The following is a 20,908-nucleotide window of genomic DNA, read 5'->3' on the forward strand; positions in this document are numbered from 1 at the left end:
CATGGAAACTTTAAAAGTCTGAAGCATGTTCTGGCTGAACATGTGGGGTTATATTAATTTTGGCTAATGCATCCCATGAATATTGCTATGAATAGTTCTTTTGAATGAATATGTTCATACATGTACATAATGAAGCATTAGGTACGCATATGCAAAGTATTGAACATAGGAAATGATGGTCTGTTTCATTGATTTGTTTGGTGAATAAGCATGGCGCAAGACTAAACAAAGTAGGTTAATAGCTTAGATACAAATTTGAACTGTACATGGTTCAGCAGAGTCTGTGGATCCAACCCAAAACTGAAGGGTTCTTTTTGGGCATATAAATTTCAAAAAGCTGATAGATGACACCTAATCCCTTCAGGTCCCCTTGACAGTAACAGTTTTCACTCCACATCCACGTTGAAGAAGTTGCCTGCTGGCAATTATGAAAGAGGATGTCCTACTATTCTTTTCGGTATTTCAAACCATCGTATCCAAGTATTTTGTAAAGATCCCATGATTTCAGGTACTGCTCATCTTTTTATGATGCCCCAAATCTTTTCACTACCACTCTCCCTACATTGGGAAGTTCAGTAGTCCTATTTGCAAAAAAATACATGGTGCTTTGGACATTTCCACAATCCAGAATGTTGAATCTAAAAAAGAAGTCACATCATTTTCATGTTAAAACGACGAGGACCGGCTTGTCCCTCTGCCGAGTCAATGTTAGTGCCATTGGACTTTGACCGAGGCACGTATTCAACATCTATGTTGTTTTTATGTTTTCCTTTGCCTCTGCTCCAAACAAAAAGGAGCAGGAAACAAAACAAGACCACTCCAAGGAACGTGAAACAACCCATTGCTGTCGAAACCAGAATAGTCTTTAGGTCCAAACCAAGGGTCACACCGGCCGTCCCATTGGCAGTGGTATTGCTAGGATCTGTGTAGTACTGGGTCCTGTTAGCGTACAGTGATCCCAGACTTTTCACTGCCAATGAAGTCATCAGGCTGTCATTCCCAGCGGAGTTTGAAGCGTGGCAAAGGTACACTCCACTGTCTTGTACCTCCGCCGACTTGATCTCCAGAGTACCATTGTTGTGGACGGTCACTCTTCCATGGCTCCTTCTTGTCAGAACTTGTCGGCGTGGGGACAACCAGGACACAGTGGGTCTTGGTGTCCCCTCAGCACTGCAGCGCAACATTGCCTGTTGGCCTTCATCCACAGTGATTGTTTGTGTTTTATTTTCGCGAATTTTTGGCTTAGTGCATGTCATGTAGTAAGACAAAAGAGTCTCCTTAAACTCCTTGAAAGGCCTGCCGCGGATACCCTCAGGTGTGCTGCACTCCGGCTGAAAATCCCCAAAGAAGATCGAGTGCCTTTTTTGTATGATCCACATGAGACGACAGTCGCACACTAAAGGGTTGTTGTCAATCAGAAGAACCTCCAGAGACTCAGGGGACTGAAAAACACCCTTCTCCAACGTATCCAGTCGGTTGTGAGAGACATTGAGGACTTTGAGCCCCCGTAGGCCCTGGAAAGCATACGGTTCAATGGTGGTTAACTGAGCACCAACCAGATGGAGCTCTCGCAGCCGGACCAGCTCCATGAGCATTCCCCCTTCAATGTGCCTGATGCGGTTGTAGGACAGGTTGAGGTGTGTCAGGTAGGGCAGATGCTTCAGGGCTTGGTAAGGGAAGGAGGACAAGTTGGTGTTGGTTATGAACAGCATTGTCAGATTGAGGCCATGCAGGGTATTGGCTGGCACATGGTCTAGCAAAGGCCAATTATCAATTTCTAAATGCCGCAGTCGGAACAGCTTTTTGAACGAGTAAGGATGCAAAGAGTTGATGCTGAGGTATCGTAGATGGAGGCTGACAAGGTTATGCAGGTGGGAAAGGGCCTCAGTGGGCACAACTGTGAGGTTGCATCTTTCTAGGGTTAGTATCTCCAGGCTTAAAAGTCCACTGAACGCACGGTGAGAAATGTAAACCAGATCATTGTCGCCCACTTCCAAAAACCTTAGATTGTGCAAGTCCTGAAACATATAATCCAGGAGGATGACAATCTTGTTGTCACTTATATCCAGTCGGGTAAGATTAGTTAAACCTGCAAAGACGCCCAGAGGAATGAGTTTGATACGATTGCTCTTCAGACTGAGCGAGTGCATGGTAAACAGGGCATTAAACGCTCCAGGCTCAACGTAACTGATAATATTTCCACTAAGGTCAAGTTCCTCAAGTCCCGGAAAGGCAATAAAGTCATCAGGACTGATCATTGTCATCTTGTTCTTACTCAGGTCCAGGATCCTGGTCTCTGTTGGTATGCCGTCCGGGATGGTGGGCATGCGCTTGCGGTGACAGACAACTGCCTTGCTCTGCGCCGAACACTCGCAGCGAGAGGGACATCCCAGGGTAGAACCCACGAAGACAGCCACGAGGGCCAGTCCCAGGAATGGCTGCCAGCATGACACGACCGTGTGCAGCATGACTTTGCTCATACAGTCGACCATATTGTCACGGTTCTGGAAGAAAGAGAGAGAACAAAGAGAAACAAAGGCTGGTTAAACATTAAGCATGGACCTCATTCTAGCTGTGCTCAAGTAGAATTAGTTAAAAACATGGCAGGACTCAATCTGCTGTGAAGAAAAATGGCCCCATGTGCTCTTCTGACAACAGATTGGATGGACGTCGCCGCACACAAATATCTAATTTTTGCCATCCTCTTTCCATCTAGTTACTTATTCAAATTCAAAGGCAAGCTGAGCTGCTGGGCTCCAGACTTTGGATGGGCATCTCCCATCGTTTGAATTAAATAACCTCTTTCTCCCTTACGTCTTCAGTCACCAGTTGAATTTGCCGGCTGCCTTTGTTTTCCCTTCACCTGTGGGATATTGATGAAGCAGTGCTGGTTAAAATGCTTCCCTGGTGAGTGTTGGCACTTAGTTTGATTTTCAACAAATTGAAATTAACAGTTAAATGAATACAAAGTGAGAGTCTTGCAGCTCAGTGTCTTATGTTACATTTTCTTGTCCACAGGATGGGCTCTGCTAGTCTTTACTACAAATGTGAGCCTGTAACATGGATCAGGGTGGCTGAGCAAACATCACATCTTTCCTAGACTGATTATATCGCCACACTTATATCCTCCTTCTCTTTCCGATTCATGTATATAACAGTATTCAAAAAATCTAAGATGACTTATGGACCCCACTGTGGATAAATAAGATGATAAATATATCTGGCTCATTAAAACACAACCTGGTCCATCTTTAATACATTTATGAACACAATTTTTTTATTCATAGATCTTCTTATGTATATCATATAAGCACATGTAGACAAGCAGATATATGAACTGAATGCACTGCTTGGCACAAACAGACTGTGTGACAGGTTGCAAAGATTGCAAACCATCCCTGCCTCATTTGGTGTGTCATGGGCTGTGCTAAATTTAAACGGTGAGAGGAATAATCTGAATTTCTCTCCAGGCTCTTAATATGCTAAGAGATTACAGAGCAAAGATAATGTGATGGCATAGCTATCTAAGGGGAAACATTACATTATGTAAACGTAAGAAATCAATTCATATGGCCAAATAATCATAAAAAGGTGTTTTTAAAAAAAAAACAGTATCAAAATGTAGGTCTTTACAAACAATTCAAATGCAACATTGTGCAAAAATAAATTATTTGTGTTCCTATATTTAGTCTTTTAGTACATCAGAGAGCTGTAAAAAAAAAAAAAAAGAAAAAAAAAAAGACCATGGGTCAAATGGCCAGATTAGAGTCAGTGAGATGACACCAGGCAAACTGAGCAGAGGCAACATCTCCATTCATTTTCAACAAAGGTGTCACCACATAGATATTAATTGATTTTAATAAACCAAACATAGCTAGAGGCCAAGGCTTCAACGAGTCACTGGATATTCACATTTACAGCCATTGCTGTTGTACAAAATTTATGCTCTGAGTTGCTCCAGTATTTATGAATTTCAGGTTAATTCCAAGATTAAATCTGAAAATATTTATACATATTTATGGATTTTATGTGCACGGTTTCTGATTTTCATTGATCTTCCCCTTTTTTTTTTGTCCTTAACTTCCCTTTGCACCAGATTGCAATAAAACTTAAGTGCGACAAGTTAGTGGGCACCATATGGCTGCTTCTCTATTGCTGCTGACTTGTGAAACATTGCCAACATGTCGGAGGCTTTCTAATACAACTGAATCTTTACTCCCTGTTTTAGGTAGGTATCCTTCCACTCAATTTTTGAACTATCATTATATTTGCCTGTGTCTGAGCTACTGCATCCACTGTATCTAGCTATTTGCATCTTGTGAAGTATGTTGAAAAAACAGGTCTAGTATTGTAATTTTTGCACTTTGTTTCTCCAACTTCGTTCTGCTTTGTGCTCAGTAGACACAGACTGCTTAATTTAATAAGGTACTGTTCTACTGCCTGATTTTATTAATCATTTTGTTGATATTATTGCATTTTATTTAGGCTGTAGTACAACTGCATTAACCCAAATTAATTATATTCAGCCGTCAGGTACTAACACAAAATATTCATTCTAATACGACTATATAAAACAAGTGAATTGGCAACATTACCCAATATAACACAGAATCCTAGTACTCTCTCTACAAGAGTCAGTAAATTAAGTTGATAAATTACTTTGTTTAACACAGCGTTCAATAAAACATTCCTAGATAGACATAACTAATGTGATTGAGTCACACATAGAGTGCACACTTACACACACTCACACATCTCTGTGCAAAAGATTTTTTTTTTCGTTTCTTCAGATTCTTCCCACATAATAACTACCTCATTCACACACACACTGTCCACATGGATTGCAGCACCATATGATTCCACGGTTTGCTGAGAGGGTGTCTAATCAGGATAATGATTAGATGTCTTTATAACAGTGTGTAATCAGAGTAAGAGTGAGCCTGTGATGTGACCCCCTCACCTGGGCACTGCTGAATGAGAAAACCATAATGCAAGAGCATCATTAGTGGCACAAGTGTGTCCTGTTCTGCAGTGAATGCTGTATAGAATTAGTCAGATGGCCTGAGGCAACATCCGCAAATAAAATCCCAGCTATCTGCTCATGTATGGTGGATTTCTGTGTTCTGGATGTGTTGCTTATTTCCTCATAATTTCCCTGTCAGCATCACACTATGAATGTGCCCTGTGTTTCATGCAGATTTGTACCGACTGTGTGCTGCTCAAGCAGTTCAAGGACATATTCTCAAGACAAAATACAGGATAGTTAATTCTGTGACCTATAATATTCAACAGCAAACGTTTCAATTTCACCTTGTTTTTGTTTTTTTTGTAAAAATACATTTTAACAATGTTTCAGCAGTGTTTTTCCTGCATTCCTACAAACATTTCTGATTAATATGGACAACAGGATAAAATGACATCAAGGTGAGAGTGCTACAGAAAAGCACAAAAAAAAAAAAGATTCAGTCTGTGCAGTGGATATACCTGGCCAGGACATACAGAGCTATGGACCCAAAATGAACTCTTTCTTAGTCTTTCCACCATCCAGCCATCAATCTGATGGGAAACCGAGACAAAGCCCCTTCTCTCACAAACAGCAGCTTTTAGCACAACCAGACCACAGCTACATCTGATAGCAGGCGCCTCTTTATCAGTTGTTCCTCCGTATCAAAGGGTACCAGCTTCACTCTTAAGATTCAACATTTTTCTGTGAGATCTACCAGTATTTCCACAAACAGAGAATCTATTTAATGGTGGAAAATAATAAAGTACTTACACGCAAATACTGTACTTAAGTACACTTTTGAAGTACCTCTATTACTTTGTACTTTTTCTCTACCCATAATTATATTTGGACTCTTCTTGTTATAATAAGGCACTTGTATTGCTTTCTTTTGTTGCTGTTATTGAATGGTTCTTGAATCTTTGTGTATAAGGCCATTAGTGTTTTTAACCTCTTCCGCAGTTACTGTTCTTCTTTCATTTCGTTTTTCATTTTTTGTAATTGTAATTGATTTTTCTGGTGCAAAAAAACAACAACAACTGTTCTGCACATTTTTTCTTCACATTTATATTTTTACAATTGTACTTACAGTTTGATGCATTGGTTACAATATAATAAGAGTTCCTGCACTTTGTACAAAAAAAGAAAAGAAAATTAAAACAGTCTCTGGATTACAGTGACTATCAGGAATTAATCTAAGAAAATCTTATTTAAATTTTAATAATTTCCTTAACATTTCCATTTTATCTTCAACTATTTCAGGTAATTTCCATCGACATTCACCAGCAGCCCTGTGATGGTAGAAATCCTGCAATGCACAGTGAGATAAGACGGCACAGTGAAGGTGTTTCTATAATGTGGCCCCTGACCCACATTAGTGCAGGGTTGGGTCCTGAGAGGGGGATGATAACAGCTAATGGTGTCTGACTCAGCATAAATCAGTGAACAGCCATTTCGCCGGGGTGCTGAGGTCGCCTGCACAATGCCATCATGGTGAGCGTATGTACACAAGTGGAGCTCAAACTCACCGATCCTGAAATTATGATTTTTTTTGTTCCACTATGACAAATACAGGACAAGAGAATATATTTGTCTTCACCCAGTTTTCACAGGAACTCAGTTTCCTATTCCCATCACAAACTAATTTCCATATGAATCACTGAACACATGTGGGGCTCTCCCATCCCATGATGCCTCTCTTTACTTTTCAACACAGCCCGAGGCTAACTGGTAAGAGGGTGAACAGAAATGAAGTTGGTCTTCACCATAGTGGCGAAACACAGTCGTGTTGTTAGTCATGATTGCACGAACATCCTCAGTTCTCAGAAATGCCTCGTACTTTTACAGCATGTTATCTCCATCTTCAACACATAATTACTCTGAATACAGGCTAATTTCCGGGCTCATATAGCTTCGTGTAGCTCTGACCACTATGCTCTTGACGAGCTGTCTAGGTGACTCAACGCCACAAGAGGTTTTTATCAGACTGAAATCTAGAGGTGAGAGCGGAGCTACTGTATACTGAGATTGCAATCTTTCTCCCCAGGCACTCGATGTGATATCATCGCCAAGTTTTTGTCTCCATCTTTCCTCACTATATGAGGTTTTGTTCATGCTTTTTTTTCCCCCTTACTGTTTGTGCACCGAGTCCATATGTAAAATGTATCACAATTTCTATGGTACTACTTTGTGTCCATAGCATGTTATTAATTTTCCACTGCACAGAATACGACACTTCTTAAGTCAACATAATGATGGTGCTAGTGTATAACCAACAAAACAGTACATGCAACTTTAAATGGAAGTTAATGACATTTCAGTGTAAAAGCGGTAGATTACCATTTCTATAATGAAGCCGTTACCACCTTTCACAAAACAGTGGGAGTACAATAAGCCCACAAAAGTAATTGTTCAAAGTTGTCATACTGTATGGAGACAATGAAAATGGCAGTGAGTGATTTCAGACATAAAAGCCTCACATTTACAGGTATTATTCATTAGGTCTCTTTATAAGTGGAATCAACATTAGAATCTCATCAGGGATGTGATTGGCCAAGGACAAAAAAGCAGGAAATTATACGGACCCATAGCGCGACTAACCATGAGACTCATGGTTTAGTATATGCTCTGCAGTGATATTTGTCTGTATTGCACTGTATGCAAGAGTATTTGTGTATTCATCCACACAAAGTAGAGACTTCACATGCAGCTCATACAGGCTACAACATTCTCCTTCGCCTATGTTTTCCTTCTCTGACTTAAAGCCAGAAACTCCACAGAAACATGGTCGCTGACTTTCTTTTAATTGGAGCAGATTGAATCGAGCTATCATGGGTCAGTTTCCCCCTGCCGGGCAGCGTGGACACCAGCTACCCATGTTTGATTTCAAATTATTTATCAACTAATTAGCCCCACAGCTCCAATATGAACTGTGTATAATTATGCAAAATGATAAATGAAGCCACTCAATGGTAGACCGCACTGTATGGGAGGTCAGCTTGTTAGACGGCGACATGATCTAGCCGCTGACTTCAGACGCAAACACAGCGAGTGTATCTTGCAAAACCACAGTTAAGTTGCACTGAACTTGAGGTAATTTTAAAAAATCCTGTTTTTGGATGTATTTAAATGCAGCCTATAAGAACATGTACTAACCTATCCATCTGTGAAAGGATTATCTGCACTGTCATTTCAAGAGAAAACATGAAAATCAAAGGTGGTGGAACACATTTTTTCTGGACTAGCAATGACACAGAGTATGTCACTGGTCGACTTTGTAAACGCCACGTCCTGTTTACGCTCCGTCTCTTAAGCCATAATCCTGGAAAACTATTGGTTGTAAACATTCTCCTCTGGCTTTCATCTGAAGGGGTAACTTTTCACACCCTGAACGCTCACAAGACACTTCTTATTTTCCCCAAGTAGTTTGAGGATTTAGATAACAACTTGGCCTCTGTGCAATCAACCAATAAAAAGCCACTTGTGAAATTGGCCTGCCTCTATCTCCTCTGGAAAGGTTTTCAGACAGTGTTTGATGTGGCCCCCAGGCACTGATCATTGAACATAATGTGATTCCCCTTCACACAGAAAAGCCTCCATGCCTTTATGTTGGATGGTGGGAGACAGTTGCTTTCTTTGCCCGGCAATTATCGACACCCCTTAAAAAGTATAATCAAAGCGTCAAATTTTGATATTTTGCCTTGGAAGACGGCTCTGGAGGAAGAACCACTTTGAAAGGCTGGGAAAGGAGGAAAATTAACTTTGAGCTGGAGCAAAGACGCAGTAGGAATGGGACTGTGAGGAATAAAGTAATAATAAAAGCAACATTATGTGCAATCATGTGGGGAGAGAAAGTGTTAGATACTGGATGCAGCAGTTTGAGAGCAAGCTCTTTTGTACATTAGCATCTGACATAGCTGCCCTCCCGTCAGTGGGTCCTTGCATATGCACTATATTCATCAAATCCATTTAAGACAGACAAGATAAAACCATGTCACCACTTTGGCTATAGCATACTGCAGGCCTAGTGTAAGCACTGTTACTCCCGCTGGCTGATTAAAGTTGCTTTGGTCAACAACCCATGCTTAATTTTTTTGCTTTCTGAAAACAGCAGAGCACATACAAAGGCACATTGTTTGACGCCTTAATTTCCCAGCTAACTTATAAAATAACAGTAGGCTACATTCTCACAAGGGTCAGTTTAAGGGAAAGTTATTAAATCGTCATTTTATTTTAATGAAGCTTATATCTTATAATGATGCTACCCTGAAGGAAAGATGTTATTATCTTGCAGGTTAGTTCATAGTCAGGGCATGCAATTAACCCACCTTTTCAAAAGAGCATCACAGAGTAATCAGATGGGATCATAATGAGGGGGAAGAGACTGCAATGCTCTTTGCCTTTATCTATTATTGAGTGGTTCTTTGGAAAGGCCAGCGAGGCTTTAAGGTAAACCTGCCAACATGCAAAATGACACTGTGCTCCTTTAATAAACCACTGTCTGTCTGACTTTGCATGCAACAGAATGTCTCCTCAGGATGTGACCTGGATACAATTAAACAACTCAGCCTCTGTTAAATTTCCAAGTGCAAATAATTAAAGAAGGGGAGAAGACAGAAGCGTTTTCAAAGGTAGAGTAAGAAAAACAAAAAAACAGAAGGAGAGACCTTGACGATTCTAAATGCACACAGATGGTAGTAACAAAAAAAATCTTGTTGTTAATTGTTTCATTTTCACAACTAATATAAACTGGAGTGAATGTGGCAAACTGTATAATTCAATAACACACACACGCAAACACTGCAAGAGCAACATGATCACAGTCACATGATCAAGGGTTTAGGGACCTAAAGCACTTAACAGTGAGGATCAACAGCCTTGGGGCAATAACAGGCTTCCATGCACAAATTGCCCTTCTGCTTGGCTTGCAGAGCGAAGTCAAAGCCCAATTAATCCGTGTTAATTAGAGATAAACTTGCTGGATTGAGTCAGTTGCTCTTTTCTGTGTCTGATAACCCATGGTTTGGGAAAGAGTCAAAACGACCGCATCAAACATCCGGATCTCAATTCATCCCGCGGGAAAAGCCTCTCAGAGAAGAGAGTTAATCCCACGTTTAATAGCTATTAACAATTCTCAACTTTGGAGACAGGAAGGAGCTTGTGAGAAGGTAAGAAAACTTGATAATTAAATGTGTGAGGGTAAAAAATACAATGGCAACAGCATGACAAGACTTAACTGCTGGAGGGGATGAAATGAAATGATAAATTCATTATACTTAAGGAGGGAGAAACAATTTAAAAGAAAAAAAAACACAGCAAATATGTCAGTTCATTAGAGAGCAGTGTGTTATGTATTACCATCTTTGTCACAGCATGTTTTTCTGACTTCAAATGACGCCCACTCTCTACCCCCATTGAACCCATTCAATATGAACATAAATGCAGCTACATATTGATATTGAACCGATGTTATTGTACTTTCTGTTGCCATTTCAGCAGGTCAGAGTGATCTCCAAAGAAGCCTGTGCTCTTTCACTATGAAAAGGATGTTTAGGGCATTAACAGGCGCAAATAGTCTAAATAGGTTTTTCCAAATGATGCGGAACATTAGACCGTTTCATATATGAAGCCACACAATATATATATATATATATATATATATATATATATATATATATAGATAGATAGATAGATAAATATATAGCTGATCCAATATTTGGTATTTTTTCATACAATGTGTGTATTGGAAAACATCATTGTGACCAATAAATCAGTCAGACGGACATTAATTGTTACAGATATATATATCTGTATATCTATACTGCCTGACATATATATCTATATATAACCTCAGCATGGTCAATAAGTGACAATAAATTGTTTGTCTCCATCAAACTTCAGTCAATCAGTCACTGAAATAAAAAATAAGTTTTCCCAATTCTAATCCTTAATTTAAATCTTTCACTTATCTCAAATCCATGTTAAAAATCCTTCCTTGGGCTTTTATTTTTTTTATTTTTTACATTGAATCAAATATGATATGGCGCGACGAGCTTCCCCTGCCAATCATATAGAACTGAACCACACCATTAACTCTAGGTTTGTAGATGATACCAGAGTGATAGACTATAGCAGAGCAAAAGTGCTTTGATCACTGTTGGTGGAAAAACAAGTTTCTATTTCTAATGTAGTTCAGGCCAAATTCAAAATTCAGTTGAATCTCTCTCCTCCATCCTCCTGCTCATCGTGACAAGTGCAAGTTAGGAAGGTGAAGGTAGAAGCCCAGTGCTTCGTATACACTCCCAAATTCACTCAGCACATCAGACATCACATTAGGTCTGCTGCTTGAACTGTTTTACAGGGAATTGTGAACCACGTATGAAGTTATTATTTCATTATTTTAAATTTTTATGTTTAAGTTTCAAAAAAGCCTGAGCATCACTGTCAGATGATATTCAGTGTTACTATATACAGTAATTTGTAAACATAATGCATATTCACCTGTAAATGTCTTGAATGCCTCCTACATGACATGCAGCTGATTATAATCTATGTTGTTTTCAATATGCTCCCAGAACAGATTAATATTCCACTTCACAAAGAACACACACCCACACTCATTACTCACAATGCCACGCCATATTTTTAGATAATGAAAACACATCTTTCATCATCTGCACCCTGATCACCACTTGGACCGATAATGACAATATCTGCAACATGTGTTCTAATGTATGTATATGTAACTCTATTAGACAAACAGTAAATACTGTATAACATGTAGCTCACTAAGCTACACTGGCTCCATCGACTGAAACATCAATAGCTGCATCAGAGACCAGAGTCCTTGTCATACAAGCATTAGGCAGGCATTTACATGAATTAGTGCAAGCTGACTATTGATTAACTATAACAACAGACCTATTGCAGCTGATGTAGGCAAGAATCTAGAGAGAGAGAGAGAGAAAACATACCAAAATCTGAAAATACAGCCACTCTCCTCCTCCCCACCTTGTGGGTATAATGCACACAACAGCTGTAAGTCCAGCAGAGGGCGAACCTATAAACAGCATTCAATGGATGCTCATCACCTGCTTTCATGGTAAATCCACCTACACAAATAACAACTGCAACATATTTTACAGGAAAATAAAGTACGCAGCGTGTTACCTGTCCAGCAGAGGTACAACAAGTTCTCTCCATTTCTGAAAGGGTTCACCAGTATTGACACGTGTCCCTCCGAAAGGACGGTGTACAAGCATCTGCATTTGTAGAACAGCCAATAAGCACGCTCATTGTCTCTGAGAAGACCTGTGATTGGTAAAAGTCTCCTGCTGGGGGGGCTACATTTCCTAAAGCCTGAAAACAAAATAAGGGGAGGTCCAAAGGTCTAGATTGCTATCAGACCGCTGATATAGTGAAATGTGATTGACCTACAGGATTGGTACACAATGTTACAATGTACAACTAACACAAAGCACGATTCACGTTTGACATTTTTCATTTCACATTTCAGGCCATGCTACTCTGATAAGTCAGTGGCGCCTAAAGGGATTTTCTTTTTTTTCTTTTTTTTTCCACCTGGTGCCCCTACAGAGAGATTAGCCCTCAACAGCTACCCTGAAGCTGTGAGGGATACTGTGTCTTGCTCATGGGTACAGCTTCCTGTGTGTGCACACGCTTGCCAACAAAAGACTTGGACCTGGAAGCAGCGAGTGTAAAAGAACTGCTCCCTAAATCATGACTGACTGCTGCCAGCAACAGGTACGGAAGGATAAGAGTCAGGCAGGAAATAAAGAAGCTCCCTTAGTCCTTCCTTTAATCTTCTTTCTTTTAATGACTTCATAATAAACGTGGATAACAGGCAAGACTGCCTGATTTTTTCTTTTTGTCACTGATCGCTTATATTTTCACTGACCTATGTATTCAGCCTCGCGTCAAAATATAATTTCTGAAAGGGTGAGCAGATATTTTGTGTGTCGTTTTCCTCCCTAATTGTTTAATGCACAGTAGCCACAGTATTATCTTTTGCACTTGTATTATGTTACAAAAAAACAAAGTGATTTACAGCTTGTTGTTTATAAAGCTGCTGTTCTGTGGACTAATTTCTGTGCGTGAGCTGTCTGTCAGTGATTACAGATTGTTGCAAAGCATTTCCCTCCTCCTGTGATTTTAGTTATGATGGGAAAAATATGAATGACGTCATCAGCGGCTAGTCGACGTATAACATTAGAGTCGACTTTAAAATATCTGAAGTCATGCAACCTCTAGTGAGCAGAACCTTGGGTGAATGTCTGTCTGCCTTCTCTGGAGCTGGAAAGCCTTGTGAGATAAATGTGTGGACTGATTAAAATGCATCTGCAGCAGCACCGTTAACACGTTGTGTGGGCTCCTGAGAGCCCTTGTGGATTCGCTCCTTGCTCCCCACCCTTCCACCCCGCCACGTCTGGACAGCCTACATCAGGTCTGAGTCAGGGGGTGTTAAATCTCTGCCATGACTCAACCGCAGAGACGGTTTAAGGTGGTTGGCAAACCCCTTTACCCCTCCACCCACACACACCTCACTCTAGCCTATATTTACATCTAAACACTTTCATACAACTAAATATACCGTACTGCATGTAGAGCCTGAAACAAAAGACAGAAAATGCTTCATGGTTAAAATGAAAAACAAAGCAACTATATCAACAATCAGCCATAATAAAGGAGGACATGTACTGCTGACTCTGTAAATGCCTGTAGCAAAAATTCAGCAAACAACAAACAGTATTACTGCAGCATAATGAAAGCATCACGCTTCCCATTGCCAAAAGTGCATCGGCTTAGACCAAGCACTGTGCTGAGAGAATGCTTTCCACTATTGCAACGAGACATTGCAAACATCTTACTGCCATATTAATACAATGGCTCCATATTCATTTAAAGCATGAAGGTGTAACACTCTGCACACTGCACAAGCTTGAAGAATTTCTTAAAGCAACCAGTCTTGTCATTCGTGCATTCAGCACCATGCACACTCACGAGAGATCAATGGGAAAGTATTTCATGCCCCAAAACAGACATCCAAATGCAAGAGATAAAATTTTAAACATTTTTTTTTTTTTTTGTAGGGAACAGAAATTATTCATGGCATCCGCTGAAAGGAACACATGCAGCTCTGACATACCCATGCATCTCCGTGATGTCGCAACTGTGTTTCCGTATACTTGGCATGAAGTCTTGTATAAATATGTGCCAGACATATCTCCATCCCTTCCTCCAAGACAAAATCTACTCAAAACTTCCCGGTTTAAGCCCAATTCTCATGTGTTATTCTTCCCTATGCGTGTGATGTTCATTCCCGTGCGTCTCCTTCTTTGTCTTCTCCCTTCTCCCTCCTGTTTTGCTTTCTGTACCCTCACTCAATCAAGAAATCTGGCCTCTGACCTTGCAGCTCAATGCCATTACGCTGCTTTCAATTGTGCAGCTTGTAGCGCCTCTGAAAAGACATTGTAGCTTCATATGCCGTCCTTAGTCCCAGCTCTTCATATCTGCTCGTGTGTTTTACCCTTCATATGTAGTCTGAGTCACCTGCTGGTGTGAGGCGTTTGTGTGAGAAGTGAAAAAATATTGAGGGGTTAACAGATACATGTATGCAGCTTGTTAATTGTATTTCAGATAGTCTGGGGAGGAGTAATGGCATATTGATTGACTCCAATGGATCTATTGTATGTTCACACTCCAAAATTGAAATCAAATTCTTAAACAGACAAACAAATCAGCAATGGTTCAAAAGATGATGAGGTGTTGGTTTTGATAAACAATGCATTTCAATTTTTAAACACACAAAAGAACTGTGTTCATACAAATGTGTTCACTTATGTTTACTACTTACTGTCTCTCAGTCTTCAGTCTATGATGTGTACATACGATCTATTCTATTTGCCCTTGTTATTTGTTCTTTGCTTTCTTCTTTCAAATTTCAACAATAAGGCACACCCATTCATTCACAACTTTCTGTGTGCTGAATGTTTCATACATTGTAATGCCTGCTGTATACTGTATGTGTTGCATTCAAAAAATACTGTTGTTATCTCATCTGCCAAGGTTACTTGGTACAATAACGTCCCCTTTCTACCGTCTTCTACCAACTATAGTAAACTATAGATGGTAGAAAACAAAGCAAATATTTAGACGTTAGATAGCTATCATCTAACCAATGACACTGTAACAAAAAAAAAGAAAAACAATGAAAAGGAAAATAGACAAGATTAGAGTTGTAGCAATTATTATGTGAAGATATAATGCTTTTCTTTGTTGTTTTTGACAATAATCTAAATAGCTTTGGGTTTGGAACTTTCTTGTTCTAACAAAACAAGATATTTGCAAACATCACTGTGCGTTATGGGGAAATGGATAGATTTTTTTCTCCAATTTTTATTATCTTCAAGTCAAAACAGTTAACAGACTAATTGAGAGAATAATGAGCAGATTAATTGATAAGAAAACAATTGTTATTCGCAGCCCTAACACACTCTACGTCCCTACATCTGTTCTGATCTGATGTTATTAGCCGAGTACACCGCTGAGCCCGCAGGTAACATAATGAGGCATTTGCAAATGCGTTATGATAGGTGTAAGATGAGCTATCACAGTGTTAATGCTATTAATGCTAATGTTATTTCATTGCATACCATTGCTATCGACACAGATTTAACAGCAAGAGGGCACAGCAGTTCCTTTCCAGTGGCAAAATGTAAATGCTGCTGATGCCAGTAAAACGCAGGTGGCACTGCCTCAAGACCTCAAGGTATGATCACAACCCAGGGGAATTCAACCAACAGGGCTAATCTAACTGCAGTTATATGGCTGAAGACAGAGGGTTTGCAAAGGGTTAATGGACTCTCTGGGGACAAATCAAAGCCGGTGTTTGAGTGATTTGACTGTTTTTATAGCCTGCTGTTATCAGCCATCCAATATGGTTCTCCCATGGGATTACGGTCCATGCAAGGATCACAAAGCCTTATTGGATATTGATCAGGTCACATGATTCTGTTGTTGTAGAAAAACAGCAACAAAATAAAATAAAAGCTACAGCAGGTGGCAAAAGATAATGTCCAAAATGACTGTCCTGCTGATTCTTGTCTGGAATGCCTCAGTCAATATTGCATTTATGGCACTTCATGCTGTTCACTTCCACTTCAAGCACCATGGGATAGGTTTCCTAAAGCTCTCCTCATGTTTAGAATATCAGTGGAATTGTTTGTCATCATATTCCTCTCTCCGCTCTTCTCGGCATCTATAAATTCCTTCTCAGAAATAACCCAGTACAGTAATTCAGGAAGGTATAGTTATTTTAAATTTACACACTGCTATCTTTCCTATTCTATTCTCATTTATAATTAATACTCAAGATGACCTTTTAACACCACTTATACGTTTGTAAGGATACACTATCATTTACCACTCATCATCACTTTCAAACAACATCAACATTTCTTCTGACCCGAGTATAGCTATATTTATTTTTGTCAGCTATTCTCACAACTACCTAATAAATCTTCCCCGTCAATACTGTAATTACATAGTTTATTAGCCAGAACTTTGAATTTTCAGCTCAACTAACCCTCGAGACACATCTTTATCACAGTTCTTTTTAAAAGAAAACCTGTTAAATAGTAAAAATTAATTTTAAAAACATATACAGTGATATACATTTTTTATTGGTTTGACTATAAACATGACGACCAGAAAAATAAGGAAAAACCACATTTACTATGTTGGTCTGTATTGGTTAAATAACAGTTTCTCATATGCTGATAACCAATTTTGTACAAGAGAGAGGGAATAAAAGCGTCTACATTTCAGCTGAAATCAATAGGAAATTCGATGTAAAGCACCTTTTCCATTGTTTATTGTGCTACAGTACTATTGCAGTCATGTAACTTAACACCATACATATGTCAGATCTTTTACATCAAGGTTAACACTAGAAGGGTCATTTTTACCCCCCTGGTGTTTTTAAATATGTGTAACTCTGTTAAAATAAAACCCCTACTTCTCTCAGTTCATGACTTTCCCTAAAATGGGTTAATTAATCATCTAGTGAATTTTGAAGTCTGTGGGATAAAAAAAAAAAAAAAAAGATAATTTATACCTAGAACCGCTGAGGGGTCATTTTTACCCCTATGTACTGTATATAAGACGATCGCGCGTGTGTGCAGCGTGTTGCTACTGAAACTGCAGAACGGGGGGCAGCGAAAGGTATTTTTGACCATGGCTGTAGCCAGCTATAGCATGATAAACATATTGGTCAGCTTTTATTTTTGAAACGACACGCGGGAAATTGATGTATTGGCGGAACGCGGAAAACTGAAGTTCAATCAATCAATCAATTTGTTTATTTTGGGCATGTCAATTAAATCATCATCATCACACTTCATCTTAGTTCAAGTAATACAACACACATGGCCGAAAGGGGAAGCGGGAGAAGCAAAAGCTTATCTAGTCCCGCCCCCATTACCCACAGAATAAAGATCTTTATCGTGATCTTTTCTTTTCTTTTGCTTTTTACATTTTGACATAACATTCTTTTACTTATGACATTTTGACATAACATGTTACAGCAGTAGGTAATATACAGAGCTGAAGTTTAGCTCTAGACAGTACATACAGATTACGTGTGTGTCTGCACATGTGTCCATATTTGTCCGTCATGAGTGAACAACAGTCTCATCTTGTAGCCTGACATGTCACAAAGTCCCAAAGTGGTCCAATCGACAGAGAGCAAAAGTCCAGTGTACTTATTATTTGTTGGGATGGTGTGAGAGCCCTTTTATGCCATTTTTCTTTTATTCATCCGTCTCCTCTGCAGCTTTCGCCGCGCTTAACTTCGCCATATCCTCCCAAGTTTTGGCTACGTCAGCTCGCAAAGTTGACTTTTACCTGATGTTAAAAGGCTGAAAACCACCTGCTGGTCAGCGCTGTAAGGCTCAATCAGGCTCCTTTCATAATAAAAAGTATAAGTCTACTTTATATAATTGTGGGTCATTTTGATGTAATTGTGTATAGAGGGGTCCAAAGTGATGCATAGTTTTTTGTCAAAAATGTGAACATTTTCAACATGTTCACACAACACCCCCCTTCTACTGCTTAAAAAAAAGTACATCCTTGTGATTGATGATGGAGTGGAGGCGGGGGTAAAAATGACCCCCTCGGCAGTTCTAGGGGGTGTTGGAATGTCGGCGGTTCTAGTGTTAAACATTATTTCCCAAGAAAAAGACCAAAATGTACACACATTTCCTATTTTGCACTGTGAAAAAGAGCTTCAGGATCTGTCCCTTTAAAAGGAAGGTGCCAAAAGAACAAACAAAAACAGACAGATAAGGTGCAGGTGGATACACAACCCCCTTGGTGAAGGCAGCAACTGGCAAAACTATGTCTACAGTATATCATTATTCCTCAGCTTTCATGCTCTGACTCTATTGTGACATGTTAATCTGTGTCTACAAGCTGCAGTGACATGTTATGTATGTCACATACCAAGCCCTTTGAATGTTCTCTACAGTAATGAGTGCCACAGTTTATTTCTTCTCAGCACTGATGTGTTGCCCTGCAGAAGCCAAACTTGAGCAACAAAACATACCCTTCATCTATATTTAGTTGTATGATTAATTATAATACCATGATACTTTCCCATACTTTTAAATAATTCATGAGGTGAGTCCTGGGTGGTCTCTCTGTATCTTCCACAGATCTCTTATTTAGAGCAATGTGGAGAGTGGAAGTGGTGGGAATAAAATGAAACGAATACAGCGGGAAAGAACAGGGATCTTTGAATTGGAGTACAGATCTGTCAGAGCTGCTTGTCAAAAGCAACAGCCACGGGCTGCATTCAGTCAAACGCGCATGAGCGGGAGAGAATTTGCATTGCTGGAGGGCACTCAGGTAATGTCACTGTTGACTTGCGACAAAAGAATGAAACAATGTAGCCAGAATTTAATCAAAATAAACATGTTCAAGTTTAATTAAATTGCATTCTCCATTGCAAATCGCCTCGAGTACAAACACTGGAATAAGATTTCCAGACACAGTCTAACTAACTTCAGCAATAATCAAAGTGGAGAAGTTTGTACAAGTGCAATACTATAAAAATCTCAGCTTTATTAAATTACTTCTATCTAAATTCAGGTTTGATACAAATGGCCATCCTCGGGTGTCTGTCATTAAAACAAACTGGAACATATTTCCTTCTCACTTGGATCCCTTGGGTGACTGAGGCAGGGGAATACCCGAAGTACTCATCCCTTAAAGTGTCTCACCCTGAGTGTTTTTGTGATGATGGTGACCAAAATGACAGACTTTTCCAACACTCTTCCTAAATTAAATATTAAATCTTTGGCAATTTCTTTGGTAAAGTGCAATAAAAAAAGTTTAGTAATTGCAAATCAGCTGTAAGAGAAAAACCTAAATTGTATTAAGATGTCACTGATTAATTTAATATGTGATAAGTTCAGTGGGAACTAAATTGTCTTCAATTCTAAGCTCAGTTGGTGCTCTTTACAGTACATAACCATAATGTGCAGGAAAAACCTCTGACAGAAACAAATAGCTAAGTTGTTTTATGTATGTACTGTAGTATGTCCAACAATCCAAAATGGCCTCCACTCTCCCTCATCCCCTCCTTCCACTCTCTTTACTCTGTTTCATGTCTTGTTGAACACTCTTGCTAAGCAAAGGAGGTGCAGTGAATAAGCATTTGGATCCATCCAGGGACTCAGTAGCTCACTACACCGCAGCAGTTTAGCTAACAATAGCCCAGGGTGATTAGTTTAAGCACGAGGAATATCATGGTGGTGTGGGAAGCTAATATTTTACCAGTAGGTCTACAAAAGCAGTGTGCTCCAGGTAGCTACAGTGACTGAAATATCTGATGTGTTTGATGCATATACCTCAAATTGACAGTGTGGGAAATATCAATCAAACAAAAAGTTCCTCAAAGGATAAATACTGTACGTGCTTGCTGCTTTAGTTAAAATTCAGAGACGTAACTGAACAAGACGGAGTGAGAATCAATAGCTATTGTTATTTAATGCAAGGTCAGCGAGACCAATATTCAGTTAGAGGCACAAAGAAGATTTGAATTTAGCACAGTCACAGTGTCAGACAAAACCCACTTCTTGTCATTGATGGTTGGTCTATAGCTTTTCTACCGTGGGAAAATATCTATGGCCAACAGCCTGTCATTTTATTAGTTAGAGGGATTGACAGAAACATTCACAACTATCGTACTAAAGTGAGGAAATATTTAAATTCCTGACATAATTTTGACAGATAAGTACAAATGTATATTTTTCAAGTTAAGTGAGAACTTTTGAGTAGTCACCCATGGAAAACAATGATATCGGTACATGACACTCAGTAATTGTAGATATATCAGTATTGATTTACTGTGTATGTTGACTGATGACAATCAAGAAATTGCAGTAGTGAAATGCCAAATGAGGTTCCAGGTAATCCTCTCCATTATGTAGTTTGTCTAATCAGTTTATTTCTGCAAAAACAGAGTCTCTCATCCAGTGTGTGTCGTTGTCACAATAATAATAAAAAAAGGATCTATTGGGATAAAATATCATTATAAGATTTTTGAGATGTATTTACTAACGGCTCCAATAAATATTATAATCATTTTTTTCTGTTACTACTCTGACAGGAGAGCACCAGTTTGGTCTGACAGCAGAGGAGTGGAGATAATTTGCTGACTAAATTAGCCACGCAAAAAGGTTTGGAGACACACACTTCAACAACCCTGTATTTATACAGGGGATTCATTGTGGATTTTTTTTTGAAGGGGGTGGGGGGCTTCTCAAAAACCACTTCCTCATATTAAAAGTTTGTTGCCACCTGGAGACCTGAGGCGGGTTCCAT

At 39.4% G+C, this 20,908-nt stretch overlaps 1 protein-coding gene across 1 annotated transcript; it reads right to left on the minus strand.

The window, feature by feature from the left end:
- Positions 1 to 650: 650 nt before the first annotated feature.
- lingo2 (leucine rich repeat and Ig domain containing 2) lies at positions 651 to 2,498 on the minus strand (the record flags this gene model as incomplete). The annotated part of the gene is made up of 1 exon (XM_083980529.1): positions 651 to 2,498. The coding sequence occupies exon 1, from the start codon at positions 2,490 to 2,492 to the stop codon at positions 651 to 653; it is 1,842 nt and encodes a 613-aa protein (XP_083836655.1). The 5' UTR covers positions 2,493 to 2,498.
- Between the last annotated feature and the right edge of the window lie 18,410 nt (positions 2,499 to 20,908).

This window comes from Trachurus trachurus, assembly GCF_905171665.1.
Source record: "Trachurus trachurus genome assembly, chromosome: 10".
NCBI classification, from domain to species: domain Eukaryota; kingdom Metazoa; phylum Chordata; class Actinopteri; order Carangiformes; family Carangidae; genus Trachurus; species Trachurus trachurus.